This window comes from Phascolarctos cinereus, unplaced genomic scaffold (genome assembly GCF_003287225.1).
Source record: "Phascolarctos cinereus isolate Bilbo 61053 unplaced genomic scaffold, phaCin_HiC Scaffold_9;HRSCAF=440, whole genome shotgun sequence".
Classification (NCBI taxonomy): domain Eukaryota; kingdom Metazoa; phylum Chordata; class Mammalia; order Diprotodontia; family Phascolarctidae; genus Phascolarctos; species Phascolarctos cinereus.
In genome coordinates this window covers 158,955,820-158,978,648 of record NW_027556402.1, presented here as the reverse complement: position 1 = coordinate 158,978,648, position 22,829 = coordinate 158,955,820, and the positions used below count along the sequence as shown (strand labels likewise).

Sequence of the window (22,829 nt, the reverse complement as noted above, 5' to 3'; positions counted from 1 at the left end):
CCTGGACAGTTTGGTGTGCTGTGTTCCGTAAGGTCATGAAGAGTCAGGTAAGACTGAATGACTGAGCAACAACAGCATTGTTAACAATTATTAGAAGACTGTAAGTAGTGACAGCTTGAAATATTTAAAAATCCGACAAAAATATAGCTTTTTTTCTCTCCTTCTTTCCTTCCTTCCTTCCTTCCTTCCTTCCTTCCTTCCTTCCTTCCTTCCTTCCTTCCTTCCTTCCTTCCAGATTGGCCAGTCAGAAGTTTACCTCATCAGTCCTGACACCAAAAAAATAGCATTGGAGAAAAACTTTAAGGAGATTTCCTTTTGCTCTCAGGTAAGTAGATATCACTAATTTATTCTTCTGTCGTCAGTGTGTTTCACATTGAAACTGTTTTTTATGTGATTCATATATAGTTCTGTGAAAGGGGAAAAGGCTATTTCTATGTCTATGAATTCTGTGGTCTACCAACTGATTTATGGTGGGAAAATTACATGGCGGTTCTGAGATTTATTAGGAGAGGTTAAAAGTATAGGGTTATTCACTGCTTGTTTTTTTTTTTTCCTTCTTCAGCTTCTTTGAAGAGGAATGTTCAATTGTAATTCTAAGTAGTGATAAGCCTTAATTGCTCCTGCTGAGAACAAAAAATATTAAAGAAAATGAATTCCTTTTTTGGGGATACTTTTAGTATTTTTTCATAATGATTATTTCTTGAGTTTTCCTCTGTAAAGGTCCCTTTAGTATCAGATCCCATTTTGTGAACCTTCCTTTTTATTCATATTTCCTTTGGTTCTTCTATACCAGTCATTGTTTTTATATGTTTAATGTCTTTCTACCCTATTTTCTATTTTTTCCTAATTGATAATTCTCTTCCATCCACACTTATGAGTGTTTGGCTCATAACTTCCTAGATATGGGGGCTCCGAGAAGGGGGGGAGGAAAAGGGTGATGGCTGCATTCTGTTTACTTGTATCTCATTAGTTCCCTTATAACTGTCTTTGTGAATATGTTTCCTTCAGCCTCCTCTTTTAGCACCCTAGTTTAAATCTCACAGATAAAAGAAACAGAGATTAATGTTTTATCTTCTTTCATACATTGGAGTTGGATTATTGCTTGAACAAAGATGGTGAGCCACAGAAATCATAAGCTAGGAAATAAAATCACAGAATTTGAGAGGTGGAAGTAACCTGAGAGATCATCTTATCCAGTGCCTTCATTTTACAAATGAGAGTTGAAGAGGTTTGATTGAATGTGGAGGGTGGAGTAAAGAGTCTTGGATGACTCCAAGGTTGTGAATCCTGATATCTGGAAGAACAGAGTTTTCCTAAATAGAGAGAAGGGAAATCAGGAGACAATGACACATTGGGAATTCACTATTGTTTCTTAAATACCATGTTGTTACAAAAAAATAGGTACCTTAAATACACATATATTCTTCGAACTGTCTAAAAATGGAACTGTTGACTTTGTTATTCATAAAGAATATATCATAAATAGGCATTTTTCTTTTTTTGTTTCATTTAATATTTTATTTTTTCCTCAGTTACATGTAAAAACATTTTTAAACAGTCATTTTTAAAACTTGTAAGTTCCAAACTCTCTCCATTCCTCCTTCCCCACCTCCCCTCATTGAGAAAGCAAGCAATTTGATATAGGTTATATACACATAGTCATGCAAAACATTTCCATGATAGTCATTTGTGAAAGAAAATATAAACACCCCCCCCAAAAAAAAAACTTCAAGAAAAATAGGGAAATTAAAAAAAAATGATTCAATCTGTATTTAAATACCATAAGTTCTTTTCTCTGGGGATAGATAGCATTTTTCATTGTAAGTCCTTCAGAGTTGTCTTGGATCATTGTATTGCTGAGAATAGCTACATTTTAAAATATTGCTGTTACTTTGTACATGGTACATTTCACTTTGTATCAGCTCATGTAAGTCTTTCCAGGTTTTTCTGAGAGTGGGGTGTTATTTTTATCAGTAAACGTACTAATATATGTTATTCTCTCCCACCTCCATTGATCTCTATAATTTTTTTCTCCTCCTTATACTGCATAGATTAGAAGTGTGAAATTACCATAGTTAATTTTTAAGGGGGGAACTAGTTTAAGGGGGTTGGGAAGAAAAAAAAGGGAAAAAAGTTATGTAATAATTTTATATATTTAAAAGGAACAGCAACTTGTACATAATAGATTTGCAGTTCCATGTACAGTCATCTTGTATTCTAGTCTGCTGTGCTGTGGAAGTTCTTGTTTTATTTCTTAAGTTCAGAATAAAATAAATTAAATTGAAAAAAAAAGAAAGGGTGTTGGAGGGCATGCCATGAGAGGCTTGAGGAGCTGCCATGGAGAGTTTTATATTGAATTAGGGAGGAGCAGAATCAGGAGTGCCCTCCACCAAAACCAGCCACTTCTCTGGGGGGGAAAAATTATACCTGACACACTTTAAAGTATACCATTATTGAAATTTTCTCCACCACTTTTATTAAATCTACACAATAAATAAAATAATAAATGAAGCTCTGATTTGTAATGTTTGCTGATTTCTGAAGTGTTAATGCCTGAGTATTTAATAATTGAACTGAACCTTTAGGAGCTGCCTCTACCACACCCCTGAACAGAATGATTGCCTTGCTGCAGTGAGGGCCCAGTGGAGATTACTTAACATTATACTTTATATAAAGCTTTCTACAATTCTTTGTAGTCTTCATACTCATGATTTCTTGTGGGAAAGTAATAAATCATTGCATTCTTATACCACAATGTGTTCAGCTATGCTTCAGTCATTGGAAATATTTTTTAAAAATTATTTATAAATAAAGCTTCTGTGAAAATTTGAAAAAGAGAGAGAGGGAATCATGGGTTTTGAGGGAAAGATTATAAGTTCCATTTTGGACTTATGTTTGAGATGTGTATGGGATTTCCAGGTGGTGATGTTTAGCAGGTGGTTGCTAATGCAAGACTGGAGGTTAGGTGAAAGATTGTAGACTGAATAGTTGTCTGCATTGAGATGATAGTTGATCTCATGGGAGCAGATGGGCATCACCAGAAGAGAGAATGATAGAGTTCTCGGGCCATACTTGGACAACTTCTGTAGTTAGGGGAAAGGAGAAGATGATTATGATTATGCAAAGGAGACTGAGAAGGAGTGGTTAGATGTATAGAAGGAGAACAAGGAGGGAGAATGTCAGAAAAGCTAAAGGGGAAGAGGCTGGTCAACTAGGATATGGTCAGCAGTGTTAGAAACTGCAGCAAGTTCTAGGAGGATGATAACTTAGGATGTCTGAAAAAATGTTGTTGTATTTAGCAGTGAGGAGGTCATTGGCAACCTTGGAGAGTTTCAGTTGAGTGATGGAAATGGAAGCCAGATGACCAGGGCTTGAGAGGTAAGGAACTAGAGACAGTGTTTAGATGCCATCTTCTAGAAGTTTGACTGTGAAACGGAAGAGCATAAGATGAAAACTTAAGGGAGGATAGTAGGCATAAGTGAAGATGTAAGGCCTTGAGATATTGGAAGAACTCTGTAGATAAACAGAAGATGAAGGAGAGGAGCTGTTGGTGGTAATTTTGAAGAGACAGGTTCCAGGAAAAGATGGAAAGGACTGATTAAAGTGCCCAAGGTGACCTTGGAAAAGAGAAGTATTACCTTTTCATAGTGACTGAAGCAGAGGAGGAGAGAATAGTACACAACGGAGAGGGGTTTTAAAGTGTAAACTAACTACAGGCAAAGATGGATGGTCTCATGATGCCTAGCCTTAATGCCTACCCCATCCCATCTCCTTCTGCTGCCACACACAAATGGCAAGGTTCTCTGTCACTAGAGGGTGGTATAGGTCTTTTCTAAGAAGAAAAGAAGGGGGCAGCTAGGTGGTGCAGTGGATAGAGCACTGGCCCTGGAGTCAGGAGGACCTGAGTTCAAATCTGGCCTCAGACACATAATACTTCCTAGCTGTGTGACTCTGGGCAAGTCACTTAACCCCAATCGCCTCACTAAAAAAAAAAAAAAAGAAGAAGAAGAAAAGACAATGGTTGGACCACCTGGCATAGAGTAAGCACTTAATAAATGCTGGTTGACTTGACTTAACTTGATAGTCAATCACGGAAGTACTTTCAGCAGTGAAGGCCCAGATGAAAAAAGATACCATAAATATGTACAGAATACACTATGGCTGCATTACTTCCTCTGGGATGTTCAGCAACATAGGAGTAGAAGTGGGGAAGATAAATGATAGCGATTACTCAGGGATGGGGTTTGACAAGGCTAGTCCTCCATTGATGGATGCCTATTTTATTTCAAGCTCTTTGCTACTGCAAAAAGTGTTACCACATTTTGTTACGTATGGGAAGATCCTTTCTTTTTATTATTGACCTCTTTTGGGTATCTGCCTCACAGTAGAATCTATCTGGCAAATTGTGTGGTCATTTTAGTTATTTTCTTTGCAGAATTCCAAATTCCTTTCCCTGATGGTCTTACCAATTCACAGCCCCAATAACAGTGAATTAGAAAGGAGAAAGACATACTATACATTTTAACTATTGAATGGCATTTATGGAAGGTGACACTTTTTTGAATGTAACAGCATTTTTTTTTTCTTTCAAAGGGAATTCGACACGTGGATCACTTTGGATTTATCTGCAGAGAGTCTTCTGAAAATGGAGGTTTTCATTTTGTTTGCTACGTTTTTCAGTGTACAAATGAAGCCTTGGTAAGAGAGACTCATAGTTTCTAGACCTTGTCGCAGTTTAAGGTTAAATTCAAAATCATTTTTGTTTTTGTATTCAGGAAAGTCAGAAAGCTTACTTAGTCTTTCTGTCTTAAGTTGTTAATTTTCCCCCTTCCCACTCAGTGGATATTTGCTATAGGTTTTTGGTTTCTTACAATATTTCCTAATGTATTAAGAATTGTTAAATTCCAGGAGTGCAGTTCAGACTATGAATTAATAATGTTTGTTTGCCATTTAAAAAAGCAAAAGAGAAATTAGTAGTTTATTAATTAATAACCCTAAATTGTCCAGCCTTTAAGCCTGATTCGTATCATATAACATTTTTGGTTTTCATTCACTACCGTTTTATCTTCTGTTTGATTAGGTTGATGAAATTATGATGACTCTGAAACAGGCTTTCACTGTTGCAGCAGTGCAGCAGACCTCCAGAGTTCCAGTTCAGCAGTGTGAAGGATGCCCTATGCAGTGCCTGCACAAACTTTGTGAAAGGATAGAAGGTCAGTGAGAAACACCTTCCTAATGTGGAAAGATGTCGAACTGAAATACTTGAAGGAGAAGGGTCTGATTTGTTAGTATTAGTGGCAATGGCAGGGAACTCCCAGCATGAGAATGCCCTCCACCAAAACCAGGGGCAGGGTGGAGGTCCCAGCTGGGGATGGGGTGTAGATTTACTGTGATTGAGCGGATTAGTTATAAGCAGTTGCTTACGGCACCCAAAGGTTAAGTGGTTTTCCTAGGGTTGCCTTGTTAGTAAGTTTCCAGACAGTATTTGAACCCCAGGGAGCTAGATGGCTCAGTAGATAGACTGTTGGGCGTGGAGTCAGGAAGACCTGAATTCAAATTTAGCGTCTGATACTTACTAGCTGTGTGACCCTGGGCAAGTCACTTAACCTCTGTTAATACACTGGAGAAGGAAATGATAAACTATTGCAGTATCCTTGCCAAGAAAACCCCATGGATAATATGGTCCATGGCTTTATAAAGAGTTCACAACTAAACAATAACAACAACTTTATACCTCTAAGCCCAACAGTCTCCTATGTCATACAACCTCAGATTGAAATTAAATGAATGGAAGAACATTACAAATGGTATAAATTCATTGAAATTCTCCCCCTACACTGTGATTGCTTCCCATCTTCATCTGTTATAATTTTAAACAATACAAAAATGATTTTGTAATTGTACGTTAACTATATAAATCTGTTACTTTACTGTTAAAAAAAATAACGTGCATTAGCTTTATTTTATTTTTTAATTATTTTTGCCTCTTTTATGGTGAGGCAGTTGGGGTTAAGTGACTTGCCCAGGGTCACACAGCTAGTAAGTGTCAAGTGTCTGAGGTCAGATGTGAACTCAGGTTCTCCTGACTCCAAGGCTGGAGCTCTATCCACTGTGCCACCTAGCTTCCCCCATTAGCTTTATTTTTTTTAAGTTCCAGGCCGTCTCCCTCCCCACCCTGAACTAGAGAAGGCTACCCATTTGATACACACACACACACACACACACACACACACACACACACACACACACGCGTGCGCGCGCGCACAAGCACACACGCACACACACATGCACACACTGTACATACTTCTGTTGGTCAGTTTTTTCTCTGAAGGTGGATGGCATCTTCGTAGGTCTTTTGTAGTTGATTTGAATATTTATAGCACTCAAGTACATTAGCTTTCATAGCTAACCTTTATATAATGTTTTAAAATTTGTGAAATACTTTGCCTGTGCTATCTCAATCATCCTCACACAACTCATTGAGGTAGCTGCTATTTTTACTCATTTTCTAAAAATGGGGAAACTGAGGCTGACAGATTTTAAGTAACTTGTCTAGGATTATAGCTAGCCACTAAGATGGGATCATAACTCAGGTCTTCCTGACTCCCTAGTGCAAAGACCCCATCCACTGGGCCACCTAGCTGCTTCTAATAAGGAATAATGGTAATTGTCCATAGTATTTGTGATGTTGAATAATACATAGTCAGTTGGGATGGATGCATCATTGGTTGATAGACTTATAACTGAAGTTATTTTTCATCTTTGGAGCGTCACTTTCCTTATTATGTAAAACAGGGATAATTTAAAGCTTGAAACTGCACTAAGACTTTTAGAACACTCTGTCCTTGTCCTGTCTGTCTATCTCACAGAGCTGAGAGGAGTTAAAAGTCTGAATAGATGTGAGTTGTTATTAATACTTACTATTCATCTTTCAAAGCCCTGGCAACTTATTTTTTTCTTCTCCTCACCACCATCTCTCTAACTTTCATGTGTGTGTTTTGTGTGTGTGTGTTTATAGGTTCTATCTATAATGAGTAGGCATAGTCAAGCAAAGCAAATTCTCCTGTTGGTTATTAAAAAAAAAATTGTCTCAGTTTCTACCAAGTTCATCACCTGCCTGATAGGAGGTGGTATACTATAGTTCTAGCCATTCCTGAAAATTAGTTTTTTGGGGGGTTTTCTCTGAGCTCTTTCCTTTTACTACTGTTATCTCTTTTTCTTATGGAGCTATCAAATCTTTTTCTGGTGATATTGATTTTAAAATTTTTTCCCCCTTTTCTTCTATTTTTGTCTTCTATTATGGACAGTTCTCTTCTTTGGCAAATTCAGTGTTGTATTAAGCTTTTCTATCAGGTGGGTTAACCTGTTGAATCTCAGTCATCTTTTAAAATTTCCTTGTTACTAACTTTAATTTTCCATCTTTATAGATGCCAGGTCTTCCTTCCTTCTCTTAATGAACTTATTTTCCTCAGTAAAGTATCTTGAAATACTGGTGGTCCTTCAGATGTTTTTCTTAAGGTTTCTTTTACTTCATTGTGTTGGAGCTTTTCTCCCCCATCCCTTTTGTTTTTTGTTTGCTTCATTTGTTTTATTTGTTTCACTTTTTTTGGGGGGGGGTCCTAAAGGTTCATTTGGTTCACTTAAAACCTCTCACTCTGCCATCTTGCTGGCATCTCCATTTAATTTACTTTATGTAAATCTTATTTTATAATAAGCATTTCAAACTTTGAATGTTAGATTCTTTCAGGATGATCTCTAAGCATTGCAGAGCATCCCCCATCGAGACCTTTTCATCTTGTTCAATTTTCATGCATATTCTTCCATAAATTCTCCATGGAGGATCTATCTCCTCAACATACTCTTGTTCTTTTAATATTTTGCATTTTGGAACCCTGAAGGGGTCCGCTTAAGAGGTGGCTTGCTCTTGACATGACTGAACAGTCATTCAAAAAAATGGACACATTTTGTGGTGCAAATGAAAAGACCACGAAGAGTCATGTTTTCATTCTTGGAGGTCATCTTAATAAAGTATATACTAGTTACTTTATGGGACTGCTTTGTAAGCAGTTCTCGATTTTCTTGCGGTGAGTTCCAAGAAATTGTTCTATAAAGCAGATTATCATAAATAACATGATTTTTTTCCCATAGGAATAATAGTAATTATTGCTCATATTTACAGGGTGCTTAATGTTATAATTGAGCATTGTATTCCCACTCAAGGACTGGCTGTCAACTCAACTATAGAGAAGACCAGTCATAGATCATAAAGGGAAAGCTATAATAACCTCATTAATCACTTAAAAGAGTAAAATTGTGCTCCAAGTCCTGTAAAATTAGCTTAAGTCTCCTGTTCATTCCCTTTGTGTGCTATACACCTCCGTACTATCAAGTGAATGTACATCATGTGTGTTAGCCATTAATTGACAACATTTGTGCCTGCTGTAGAATTTAAAAGAGCTTCTCAGATGATTGGGATGACCTTTGTCTTTTTAAAAAAAATGTTGCCCAGGAGGGTTTGAACTGATACTTTTTCCAAGGTCAGATTTCCCTATATAAAAGTGACATTTGGAATCTTTCCATTGACCTTACAGCTGTGTTCATAGCTGAGATGATTATTTTAAAAGACAGCTGCTGCAGCATCAAAATATCTGAAGGGCCCATTCAGGACTTTAGCAGCGAAGCATCTAGAGATGAGGAATCCTTGGAATCCCGTAGTCTTCCCTTTTTCCTTTGCTCTTGTACCCTTCATACTTCCTCTCTTCCCACCTCCACACCCACCCCTGGGCAATCCTGAAGGGGAATAGTAATGACAAAAGGACGATCCCAAGTGTGGGTGAGAGAGGGGTTGAGTCAGCTGTGTCCTTTGTCTTGTCCTTGTCCTGTAGCCAGAGACCTGGGTTCAAATTCCTGTCTTAGAGAGCAGGGACATTTTTTCTTTGTATCCTCAGCATTTGGGACAGTGTCTAGAACATAGTAGATACATGTGTTTATCGACTGATCGTGTGATCTTGGACAAGACACTTAGTATCTCTAGGCCTCAATTTTCTCAATTATAAAATGAAAGGATTAGGCTAGGAGACCTCTGAAGTCCCTTCCAGTTTCAAATCTGTGATTCTGTAATCTTTTTTTTTTTATAATATTTTATTTTTTCTCAATTACACATAAAAACAATTTTTTAACATTCATCTTTTAAAATTTTGAGTTCCAAATCGTCTCCCTCTGTCCCCTAACCCTTCCCTGATACTGTAAGCAATTTGATATAGGTTATACATGTGCAATTATGCAAAATGTATTTTCATATTAGTCATGTTGTAAAAGAAGACACAGACTCTTCCCTCTCAAAAAAAAGCCATGAAAAAATAAAGTGAAAAGTAGTATGCTTTGATCTACATTCAGATTCCTACAGTTCTTTCTCTGGAGTTGGATAGCATTTTTCATCATGAGTCCTTTTGAATTGTCTTGGATCATTGTATTACTGAGACTAGCTAAGTCATTCACAGTTGATCAACATACAGTATTGCCGTTACTGTGTTCAATGTTCTCCTGGTTCTGCTCACTTCACTTTGCATCGGTTCATGTAAGTCTTTCCATGTTTTTCTGAGAGCATCCTCCTCATCATTTCTTACAGTACAATAGTATTCCACTACAATCAATACCACAGCTTGTTCAGCCATTCCCCAAATGATATCATTCCCCCAATTTCTAATTCTTTGCCACCACTAAAAGAACTGTCATAAATATTTTTGTACAGATAGGTCCTTCTCCATTTTTTAATCTCTTCAGGATATAGAACTAGTAGTGGTATTGCTGGGTCAAAGGGTATGCCCAGTTTTATAGCCCTTTGGGCATAGTTCCAAATTCCTCTCCAGAATGGCTGAATTAGTTCACAACTCCACCAACAGTGTATTAGTATCCTAATTTTCCCACATCTTTTCCAACATTTATCATTTTCCTTTTCTGATGTATTAGCCAATCTGATGGATATGAGGTGGTACTTCAGAGTTTGTTTTAATATGCCAGTGCAAAGTTGTGGAGGTGGCAAATGATTTTTTAAAAAATTACAAGACAAGTTATAGTTTGCCTTTTAGATTGGGGGTTTTTAACTTTAAACACCAATTCAGTGTAGTAGGAAATATAGTATGTGTAAAGGATAATCTTTTTTATCCTGCACTCTTCAGAGTCTAGCTAGCCAAATGAGCCTTCTCTTTGTTTTTATACATAGGACCCTACATTTTCCACCTCCATGACTTTGCACTGGCTATCTCCCAGTCATATAATGAACTCCCTCCTCAACTCCTTTGCCTTATAGAATCTTTCTTACTTCAAGATGCATTATCATTTTCTCCCCAAAGCCTTTCCTGATCCATCTGCTCAAACGATCATATTTGTATTTAGCTACTTTGTATATATTCTGTATATAAATGCACACACACACACACACGTGTGTATGTGTGTGTATGTGTATGTTGTGTGTGTATGTATTGTTATTTAGTCATTTCAGTTATGTCCTTCTCTTCATGACTCCATCTGGAGTTTTTTTTGCAAAGATACTGGAGTGATTTGCCAATTCCTTCTCCAGCTCATTTGATGAAAGAGAAAACTGAGGCAAACAGACTTAAATGACTTGCCCAGGGTCACACAGCTATTAAGTGTCTGAGGCCAGATTTGAACTCAGGAAGATGGATCTTCTTTACTTGACAGCCCCAGTGGGCTGTGCACTATGGCGCCACCTAGCTGCCGAGTGTATATGTATATATGTATATGGGTGTGTGTATGTATGTGTATGCATATGTACGTCTATGTATGTGTGTGTATATATAGATACAAATATAAAATATGTATGTTTGTGTATGGCTACTTACACACACACACACACACACACACCTGTTACCCTTATGAGAACTTAGGCTTCGTGTGTGTGTGTGTGTGTGTGTTGCAATTGGGGTTAAGTGACTTGCCCCGAGTCACACAGCTAGTGAGTGTTATGTGTGTGAGGCCAGATTTGAACTCAGGTCCTCCTGACTTCAGGGCCAGCGCTCTATCCACTGCACCACCTGGCTGCCCCAAGGCTTCTTGAGAGTAGATATTGTTTCCTTTCTTTTATTTGTGCCTCATAGCGTCTAGGACAGTGCCTCACACATAGGTGGCACGGTGGATAGAGTGCTGGGCCTGGAATCAGGAATCCCTGAGTCCAAATCAGGCATCCCTAAGTTCAAATCAGGCTTCAGACACTAGCTATGTGACCCCTGGGCAAGTCACCTCACTATGTTTGCCTTATTTCCTCATGTGTAAAATGGGGCGCCTGCCTCCCAGGGTTGTGGTGAGGATCAAATGAGATAAAAATTATAACGAGTTCAGAGTGGGACTTGGCCCGTAGTAGGCAGTATTTAAATGTTAGCTGTTACTTATAAATGTTGGTTGACTGGTTGAACATTTCTTAGTTTCAGTTCAAGTCACTTATCTCTGGAGTTCACGTCTTTATTTTTTCCCTCCTTACTAGGGATGTCTTCTTCCAAAACGAAGCTGGAGCTCCAGAAGCACCTCACGACACTAAATAATCAAGAGCAAGCAGCGATTTTTGAGGAGGTTCAGGTACAGTTTGGCTTTTGAAGTTTCTGGACAGAACGTTGGCTTTCTTTTCTTCGTCTCCTTGACTACTGAATGTTATCGAGACAGCCCAGGTCATCTTCTTTTCCAGGCGCAGTGTGTTTGAATAAAATTACATGGCCATCCCTGGAAACCCAAATGTACACATTCATATTACTTGTTCCTAGGCACATTCAGGAAATCTCGACCAGAATTGAGTTGGGTGCAGATTCTCCTGTCCAGACCCTGGGGCCATAAAACATCCCAGAGGGCTAGGCGACCAAAGAGTTTGTTGTTTTCATCTTCTGCATTTGTTTTTCTTTTCTTTTCCTTTTTTGTTGCCATTAGAGGTTCTCCCCCACATTGAATAGAACTGAGCAACTTCTTGAAGAGCTCAGTGGTGACTTGTAGACTATGAAATTCTAGTCGAATGCATTCCACTGCAGTCCTGTTTGTCACATTTTCCGATGACAGCCGACAATTTGTATAGTGTACAAAAGACCTTAGAATAGGTCGTCTGAGCTGATCTTTAGGACTACCCTGAGAGATAGGGGATGGAAAAGATTATGGGCGTCTTACAGATGAGAAAACCGAGGCCCAGGAGATTTCTTTGCTCATGGTCACGCAACCCTTAAGGGCAGAACTGGGATTAAAATGAAAATATATTTAACGGTTTTTCTTAGACTAGTGTTTTTTCCACTATATTTGATGAATGGTTTGTTTCAGAGCTTTCCTAAGGGTCTTTTAAAAAATGCAAATTTTAGGAAATCAAAATAGGGATTTTCGAAATCCCTGGGATTTCAAATTTAGAAGTCCCAGAGATATACTGTATCTTTAAATTCCAAACTTTAAAAATATTTTCTTTCTGGTTTTACCATGGTTAGATATTATTCCTACAGCTACCTTCTGAGAGGTAGCATGGCATAATGCCTAAAGATCCCAGCCTTGGAGTTAACATGACCTGGGTTCAAATCTCACATTGAACACATATTGGCTGTATGTCCTTGGACAGGTAGCTTAACCTCTCAGAGCTCTAGACTACTTTAAGACTAAAAGTTGTGGGAAAGGTGACAGCTTTTATGGGTAGAATTAGAATTTTCTACATCAGTGAAATTCCAGATTCGGTCTTTCTTCCTACCTTCTGATGGGCTAGGTGTTACTACATAGTATGGCTTCTTGGGAAAGCTTTTTCATTACCAGTGTCTTGATGCACTCTGGACAGGGGTAGGCAGATTCTTCTCTGGGATCTTCTTTGGGGAAAATTAAATGTAGAGTATCATAATATTAAGAATTTAGCAAAAGAATAATAATAATGAGGAGGAGGAGAATCTGTACTGGGCTAGTACAGATGGCTTTTGCATAAAGCAACAGTCATATGAAATGACTATTTAAAAATTAAAGTTAATTTAATTATTAAATTAAATTTGCTTATAGTTAAGCAAAATGAGGTCTTTCTGGTCTTCTCATTTCCCTGTTTCCCTAAAAAAAAAGGAGTAATCAAGTCTTATTGATTCTTTTCCTATTATAATTCTGATATACATTACATAAAATCTTATAAATGCATCAGAAAAAGCTGTCTACATAGAATGGGTACAAAATAGATTTTTAAAAAATCCCATCTCATAATAATTACAAAATGCATATACTTAAATGCATTCTTCATCAAACCAATTACAAAGCAGTGAATTTATTGAGAAATTTTTTATTTTTTTAAATTTTTAAAAAAATTTCTTATTTTTTTTTGGCAGTTGGGGTTAAGTGACTTGCCCAGGGTCACACAGCTAGTAAGTGTGAAGTGTTTGGTCTGAGGCTGAATTTGAACTCGGGTCCTCCTGACTTTAGGGCCGGTTCTCTATCACTGCACCACCTAGCTGCCCCCGAGAAGTTTTTTATAAATCCTATTTAACCAGGAGTATTTTCTTTGGCTCACGGTACTTTGCCCATAAGAAGAATATGTTCAAGCCAGGAATTAAATCTGCTTTCCCGTAGATTCTAAAATATAAGGGTGCCAGGTGCAAGATGCTTTGATTTGAATGTGTGTATTTTTATTCCCTGATAAATGTTGTTCTATATTCAGTCATTATAAAAATGAAAGAATAATGTTCTTTTCATATTGGATGGCTTGATTTTTTAATTTTGTTTCAGTTCCTTTTCCTGTCTCCACCATTAGGTTACAGCGTGTATATGTGGAAAGAACACATTCTTTAAAATTCCTATTCAGAATTGACTCTGGATAGCTGGGTAGCTTTTACATTTTTCTTATGCCCCCTTAGGGTTCCTGTTTTTCTCCTAATTCATTTTGCTACCTTTTCCCCCTCCAAATTCTTTATTGTATACTTTGATGGAAGTGTGATGTCCTGTAATGTGGACCTTCTTCCATACATCTCACCTTCTTTTCCTGTCATTTATCTCGTAGATAACTTCCTTTACGCTCCTTATGTGCAGTTTTTAGTGGGTGATAATGTTACATCTCTTTAAGCCCCCCTTATATACTCTGCATTGCCCTTTGGGTGACTTTCCACTTTAATTCTTTAGAAATTGTGTTATTCCGTGACTTGCAGCTAAGTGGATTACAATGTAGTAGACAAATAGACTTAATGGATTTTAGACTTGGGATGCAGAAATGAAGAGAGCATTGTTAATGCGCACTATGGGTATGCATGTGTGCTTGTCTTTGGGACCTCAGAGATGTTCTGCCCAGTTGATGTTATACAGCTCCATTAAAATAATTTAGTGTATGTTTTTCTAGCATGTAATGCCTATGAGAGATGTTGAAAGTAGAATTATTGCCACTTTTCTTTGCCTAATGTCTTTAAGGTAGTATATGACTTTCATATAAGAAGCTGATTAATGAATCATAAATACTTAATACACCTCTGTTGGACTGGAAACCTACTATAGACTTATTCTGACATTCACCTTAACCAATTCAGGGGCTATCTGATTTTATTTTATTTTTTGGGCATCTGAAGTCATTTTTGCCAGGAGGACTTTGAGGATTAAAGAGTTAGAATTGGAAGGGACTTCAGGTCATTTGAAATAGAGGTCCAGATTCATTCCAAACCTCATCTTCTAGGCCTTGTGGTCAGTAAATGACTTGTTTCAAAGAGTTCTCTAAACCATTCTGGAGTCCACATCCCCTAAGGCAGAGGGTCAAGTGTGTTGCCTCCCAAAACAGATTAAAATGTGATTGGGATATATTTGACAAAATAAATAAAAATACAGTAGAACATAGATAATGTCAGTATATGGTTTTCTAAATCAGTAGGCCTCATGTAGGATTTCTCTTTGAGTATGACATCACTGCCCTAAAGAATCTATGAATAGATTTCAAGGGGTCTTTGAACTTGGATGGAGAAAAATAAATTATATCTTTATTTTTACTGTCCTCTGACTGAAATTTATCATTCCTTTCAATTATTTAAAAACATTATTTTGTGAAGGGGCTAGTTTGCTATGTCAGACTGCCAAGAGGTTTCCAGGATACACACAAGAAGGCTAAGAATCCCTGCTCTAAGACATCTTGGATCCTGAGCCTAAGGGCACCAGAGTAAAAGAAGGTGAGGGGGGAGACTTTTTTTTGGTGGTGGTGGTGGCTTGAGATCAGAGAAGGGCCTGAGGCCCTTGCCACATGTACGTTACCTCTAAGGGTGTTCCTCATTTCTTGCTATCGTGGGGTAAGGTACCAAACATGACTTTAATCTACCTCTAGAGACCAAATCATTACCTTCTTATTTTTCTTCAGAGTCTCCTAACTATAAGAGATCCTGGCTCTCTGGGAGTCAGAACCAGTGAAGATGTGCTCCATCAGTGCAGCATCCTTAGGGGGTCATTCCTCATTCTCTAGCAGATAGTTTCCCATCTCCAATTCTCCTTATCCTCCCCCCTTTCTTATTTCCTTGTAGTCTTATCCTTATCATCATCAACCATACCCCTTCCATGGTCCATCCTTGCCCTCTCAGTCCATGGTACTCTCTGCAATTCTCAAACTTTGTTAACAGATAATTCTTTTTGTTCTAGAGTTCTTTCCTTCACATCACTTTTTCCATCTTTTTACACTGTTAGAAATTCTCTTCTCCTCCCCACTCTGTGCCTGGCAACCCGCCTCAGTACTGAGGGCTTTTCTCTCAACTGAAGCCTCTTGAATTTGAACTTCTAGACTGTTCCTTTGCCATTGATTCTCTTCCTTTAGGATGCAGTTCAGGCCACGTCTGTCACTTCTCAGCTTGGTATTTAAAGGCATCTGCAATCTGGTTCCCACCTCCTTTTCCATTCTTATTTCATATCACCTTCTTTTGTCAAACTGGCTTACTAGGGCTTCTCTGTACATTACAGTCTATCTCCCAGTGCTAGGTTTTTGCATCAGGGGGTCCCCTGTAGTTGGAATGCCTGTTTCTCCCTCATCACCACTTACAGAATTCCTGGTTTCTTTCCAACACAGCTCAAGAAAAGCCTACATAAACCCTTTCCTGATTCTCCCTGTTATTAATAAGATTTTCTCCTCAAGAAACTGCTTTTATTATTTTATATTTACTTAATTATGTACATTATTTATCTCCCCAGGAGGATTATAAGTTCCTTGAGGGTAGGGACAGTTTCATTTTAGTTTCTACGCTCAGTGCCTAGCACAGTGCACGACATATAGGAGACACATCATAAATGTTGGATTGAAATGAACTGAACTGAATCCAGTCCATCTTGATTATAAGCTCTTTGAGGGCAAGGACAGTTTAATTTTTGTCTCTATCATCAGTGCTCTGAACATAGGAGACACCTAATAAATGTTTATTAGATTGAAATGAATTGAATCTAGTCCTTCCCCTTGAATTTACAGATGAAGAAACAGATTCAGAAAAGGAATGCCCAAGGTCACACACATAGATTAAGCAGTAGAACTGGAGTTTGAAGCCAGGTCCTCTTATGCTAAATCTGGTATAGAGTCTCACAGTTTGAGGGTTGGAAGGGTCCTTGACTGTGGAGTCTATAGATTTATTCCAGAGATGCTTCTATTATTCAAAATATTTTAGTAACTTTTCTTTTTTTCTTTTTAGAACTGCCTTCAGAGTTGAGCTAGAAAGTAAGGCTTCTTTGAAAGTGGCTCCATTTTAATAAGTCATGTATGTCACTGTCATACATGTCACAGACAAGAGTCTGTGATATGTCAGTGGGGTGACTACTTCTGCTAGCATGGATTGCAACCAGTATACACTGGATCCTAAAGTCTTAATGCAGCTTCAAGCAATTAACAACTCAGGTGTTAGAGAATTCAAGGTATTTAAGCTATAAATAGCTTGAAACTGCTTTAAGACTTTTGGGACCCCCTGTATATTTAAGAAGATAAGTTTTTGGAGGGTTGCCTTATTTGGGTTTTTCATCTTGATCATGCACTGTAGTCACGAACCTGCCTCAGTCAAACATTTTTGGCTGTTCCTGAAAATGCCAAGGGTGTGATTTGCTGTTTTTGAGGGCATCTTTTCTTGAAAGCAATTTAAACATGACATTATTATTTTATGGTCACCTAGTAAAAATAATTCACATTTATTTAGTTCTTTAAGGTTTACAAAGAACTTTCGTAGTCAGCTAGGTAGTACAGTGGATAGACTGCTGGTCTTGTTCCAGTCCAGCCTCAAACACTAGCCGTGTGACTTGCCAAACCATTGTTTGCCTCATTTTTCTCAACTGTAAAGCAGAGATAATAATAGTACCTACCTTGCAGGGTGGTTGTGAGGATCCAATGAGATAGTAATTGGAAAGCACTTAGCACAGTGCCTGACCGTAGTAGTAGGTGCCATATAAATCTAGCTGTGATGATGGTGGTGATAACTTTCTTCTCAACAGCCCTGTGAGTTAGGCAGTATAAGAATTTGTTCCTTTGTTTTACGGTTGAAGCATCTGAAGCTCTGAGATGAGATAATTGCCCACTTACTTACCTAGTCCCAGAGCCTGTATTTAAATGTAGATTTCTTGACTCTGAAATCCAGCACTTTTTCCATTGTGTCGCACTGTTACCTTTCACAAGTATCTTGGATGTCGGAATGTTTAACACATACTAGAATGCCTTCCTTCCATAGGTAGGTAATCAAAATAAAGTTTGACCACACAAGCAAAAGACACATTCAGGAATTGTTTCTGGGGTCTCTTAACAGAATGAACAATGTTGACAATCCCTGAAGTGTGCATATTCAGGAAGGGTTAGGAAGACACCTCTGGTGTTGTGGAAAGAGCCTGACTCTGGAGTCAGATAACCTCGGTTAAAATCCTGCCTCTTAACTGCCTGTGTGATCTTGGGTCAGTCAGTCACGTAAGCTCTTTGGGCCTCTGAGTACAATGAGGTAATTGGAATTGATGCCCTCTGACATGCCTCTTAGCTAGGTCTGATTTTTCCATTCTTTTGGAGCTTTTTAGGGGAGTATATTATCATGACTTTTAAAAAAACGAGTTTTTCGTCGTGTGGAAACACTGAAGTCTACTATTCTTTGTAGTAAGCTTGTAGAGACAGCTTTTACATGTGACATTTCAGGTGGAGCCTTAGAGCCTGCTTTTGATTTTTAGAGAATCTCTTTTTGTAGTGTCTTGACTAATTTTTTCTCTTAGATTTTTCCCCTTTTGACATTTATATGACTAGACACTGAGAGGAATAAAAAAAGATCTCTCACCTGTCCCACTTATTTTTTTTTCTTCTGTTCAAATAAATTGCCAAGAAATTTTTTTTTCCTTATGGAATGTGAGGGTAGTCAGAGGGCAGAGTTGAAGGTACAGAGGCTTTCTGCATAGCAGGGTTGGGGAGAGGGTTACACCCCTGTCTAGATATCTCTTAATTCCTTTCTCTTTTTCATTTGGTTCTCTTTCTTCTAGGGTGGGAGGTGGGGGATATAGGATTTTCACTACTCCAATTCATTCAGTCTTTTGGGAAAGAGATACCAAGAATGAGCTCTGAGGGAGCAGCTGCCTAGTCACAGACTAGTCTTCAAGCTACAAAACTAAAACATGAAAGGAAATCCTAAAAATGTGAACCATCTTCCCTCCTTTGCAAAGCTATACTTTCCACTGGGAGCAAGGGTAGGATAGTTTTATGGTCTCTCACTTTTAAGTAATAACCATTCATCGTAGATTTTAGACTCGGAAGGGTAATGATCATCTTATCTGGTCTCCTCATTTTAGAGATGAGGCCGACTTGTCCAGTGATTTGTCCAAAGTTCACAGTAGTAATAAAAAGCCTCTCCAGGATTCCAGCTGAGGTTAACTAAACTCTAAAATCTGGGCTCTTTCTGCCCTATGATATTGCTATGCTGATTATTGAAAGAAGAAAACAAAAGTGAGCTAGCTTTCATATTAATTCTGATTCCTGCATGTGAATTTCTGGGAGTCATTTTTTCTCTGAGATGACAAAAATATCGAAGATTATTAAAAGTTGCTAGGAGTGTTGGCCAACCATGTTCTAGATGGTTGCATAATATACTTTTTTAAGAAGGCCATGTGTGTAGTTCCAAGTTACAGTCAGAATCACAAGATTGTGGAGCTGGAAAGAAACCCAGAGAAGACCAAGACTGGTTGTCTCAGAGAAGTTAGACTTAACCAAGGTCACATAGCAAGTTAACAGCAGATCTACAGAATGGGAATACTTTTAATTTAGTGTTTCACTAGAAGATTTTTTTTCCCCCAAGGAAACAGGATATACTTTAACAGAAGATATTGGTAACTTTTATGGTAATCATTTCTGAAATAACTTTCTGTGTAACTAGATTTTTGACTTGTTAAGACAAATGATCAAAATCAACACCAAACTAGGATAGAGATGAGAAGACTGGTGCCATGTGAAGGTACAGTAGATCTACCTTTACCTGGTTAAATAAGCTCTTACTGCTAGAAACATCAGAAATTGGTCAAGTGGAAAAACATATATGTTTAACCAGTATAATCAATCAGTCAGTCATATTTATTAAGTGCCTGCTATGTGTCAGGCAATGTGCTAAGTTCTGGGGATACAAAAAGAGGCAAGAGACAGTCCTAGCTGTGAAGGAGCTTACAATCTAATGGGAGAGACAACAATCAAATATATACAAAGCAAAGTATATAGAGAATAAATAGGAGCTAATTAACAGAAGGAAGGCACTAGAATTAGAAGGGGTTGGGGAAGGTTTCCTGTAGAAGTTGGGATTTTAGTTGGAATGTAAAGGAAGCCAGAGAGGTCAGTAGTATGAGCAGAGGAAAGAGAGACTATTCCAGGCATGGGGGACAGTCAGAGAGAATTCTTGGAGGGACTTGTTCATGTAATAGCTGGGATGCCAGTGTGTAAAGCCATCACCACAATAAAGAGATGAAACAGTCCAGAAACTTCTGCCTCAGCCAGCAAATACTTTCTCCTTGCCAAATGGAGAGATATGACTGCTAAAAGCAGTGATGTTTCAGAACTTAAATTCTTTTAGTAAATGTTTTGAAGATGATAGTGGAAGATTATGACCAGTTTTATGTCACAAGATACATCATAAGAACAGTGAAAGGGAGAATGACTCTAGGAAATTTAGTAGGATACTTAACTAATGCTAATCATTCCAAAAACATTTGTTGATTGAATGGAAAGGAATATAACAGATCAAAAATGAAACAGATCTGTCAATACTTGTATAATAAATTTTCATTATTGAGAACTCTTTTAATTTGAGACTATAACACCACTAAAGTATTTTTAACATAAATTTATTGATCTCTTTTGTTATTTTATGTCCCCAGAATTTCGTCCAGTGTTCTTCCCCTTTCCCTTTCATGGTCATCTCATATAGCTAAAGTCATAATGTGCTAATAGGGGGAAGTAAAACTTTTGTACGGGGGAAAAACATCTTTTTAATGTTAGTATTCTTCCAGTCATGTGATGTGGCTGCAAATTTTGTGATATTCAGCTGTCTCCAAAAAAAATACAGACGTGTGGTGACCCCCCCAAAGGGCAACATAGATATGTACGAGGGCTGTTTACAACAAAAGGCCTAAAAGGTATTATCTAGGAAATCTAAAAAGAGTTTGGATAGCCTTAAAACAAGTGCAAGGCATAACAGATGGACAGCTCAAGTGTTGCTTTGGTGCTCACAGAATGTTAGAAGACTTAAAGCAGAAATACTTACCCTGGGGTTGTGAACTTTGAAAAATATTTTGATAACTGTTTTTCAGTATAATTGATTTCCTTTGTGATCTTAAATATTTTCTATATTTAAAAACATTATTCTGAAAATGGGATTCATAGGCTTTAACCACACTGCAATAGAGTTCCATAATACAAAAAGGGTTGAGATCCCTTGACCTAAAGGAAGGCCTCCAGAGTATTGGATGGATCCTCCTTGGAGGGAATAGAGGAGAACTAGGATAAGAATTTCTCAGGATGTAGGGGTGTGAATGGTTGCATTTTGTGCTGAACCCATGGATCCTTTGAAGAGTGCCATGAAATTCCAAATAATATTTCAAGCCTGATGGTTGGCTTATACGTAGTACTTGTGGCTACCAAACTCCCATTTGTTAACATTTATTTTCATATTAAAAGTTAATTGATAACTTGTTGAAAATTTTGAAGTTCATGTAATGATATAGTGAAGCAACAAGCATACAAAACCTGAAAACTTTTTAGATTTTTCTTGTACTGAACAGGTTACTACTTTTTTGAGGAAATCTAGGAATAGATTTTGAGGGTACATCAGAAGTCAAATAATGTATCCTGGTTTTATACCATCCCTGGAGACTCTGTGCCTATTTCTTGTAAATGTGGTATCTAGTATCTAGTTTGTGTAGGGGAAGAGTCTTGAAATAATGTGGTTCAGAGCTTCAGTAGTGCTTATACAGTTACAGTCTTTTTCTACTATTAAATAAAAAATATTTGTCTATGAAATAGTTTGAGGTAGTATTGTACAGTGAAAAAAAATCGATTAACTGGAGTCAGAATTTGGGATTAAATTTTGTCTTTATCAGTTGAGTCTCCAGAGGACTTTGAGCAGGTCACTTAAACTCTATAGCTCTCAGTTACCTCATCTATAAAATGACCGAGTTGGACTAGATTGCATCTGAGGTCCCTTTGAGCTGTAAGTCTGTGACCCTGTGATTCTGCTTGGCAGGATTTTTACGGGAAAGAGTCTTGGCGATTTATGAGACCTGACTTTGAGCCCTGTTTCTGTTACCTATTAGCTGAGTGACCTTGTAGAAAGAAATCGCTAAATCTCTCCAGGCCATTTTCCTTATCTGTGCAATGATGTTGGGCTCTAAATTTCTTCTGTCAACAAAATTCCGTGATTCTTTATGATTGCAGTTATTTATTAAAGAAAATAGGATTTAAAAGGGGGGGGGAACCCTGCCTGTATGCAACTTATTTATGTCACCAGTCCGTTGAACTCTAGCCTGTACTCTGCCTGCAACTACAGAGTAGAATATTGTCATAATAATGAAATTAATAGTGGTTACTATGCCACACATTTACAATCACTGGTGCCATCTAGTGACCTTATCTGGGAAAATCACCTTAATTCAGTGAGCTTTGGTGGGGTTAGGTGTTTTGTTGAAAATAAAACAAAAAGTTCTTATCAGTTTCTTTTTTTTTTGTTATTCCTTGAAGAAAATAAGGCCAAGAAATGAGCAAAAGGAGAACGAACTGGTTATTTCTTTCCTGAGATGTCTATATGAAGAAAAGCAAAAAGACCACATTCATATTGGAGAAGGAAAGCAGGTATGATGGAGTCTTCCCTTTTGTGTTAAGCTTCTCAAGGACAAAATACAAATGGAATGAAATTTAAAAAAAAACCTCTCCTTTGTTTTCTTGTGATATATTTTGATATTAAAAATAATATTTATGAGTACAAATAATATGTGCGAAGATCAGAAAAAGGGAAATTGTTGTCAGTTCAGTAGTGATAATTAACAAGCATTTGTTAAGAGCCTGCTATGTGCCAGACACTGCCCCAGGTGGTGGGGCCGCAGAGACAAAAATGAAAGAGTCTCTGACCTTAGGGAAGTTCTGTTCTAGCAGGGAAGACAATATATACACTAAAATACTTAAATATATATACTTAAATATACAAAATAAAGACAAGGTAATTTTTTTGGGAGAGAGGTATTAGAATCTGGGGAATTCAAGGAGTGCTTTAAGTATAAGGGAGTGTTCTAATTGAGCTTTGAAGGAAGCTAGGAATTTTAAGAAGCAGAGGTGAAGAGAGAGGAGTGCATTTCAAGTATGGAGAATCCCCTGTACAAAGATGGGGAGAGGGGTTGGA

General features: G+C 37.7%; 1 protein-coding gene across 11 annotated transcripts in view; it reads left to right on the top strand.

The window, feature by feature from the left end:
* The window catches only part of TBC1D1 (TBC1 domain family member 1), a 302,344-nt gene that overhangs the window by 126,697 nt on the left and 152,818 nt on the right, over positions 1-22,829 (top strand). For all 11 annotated transcript variants that reach the window (XM_078148318.1, XM_020991958.2, XM_020991934.2 and 8 more), the window contains 5 exons: positions 236-325; positions 4,594-4,698; positions 5,081-5,213; positions 11,501-11,592; positions 22,175-22,285. In XM_078148318.1, the coding sequence (XP_078004444.1) occupies positions 236-325; positions 4,594-4,698; positions 5,081-5,213; positions 11,501-11,592; positions 22,175-22,285 (531 nt within the window). The remainder of the gene's footprint in view (positions 1-235; positions 326-4,593; positions 4,699-5,080; positions 5,214-11,500; positions 11,593-22,174; positions 22,286-22,829) is intronic.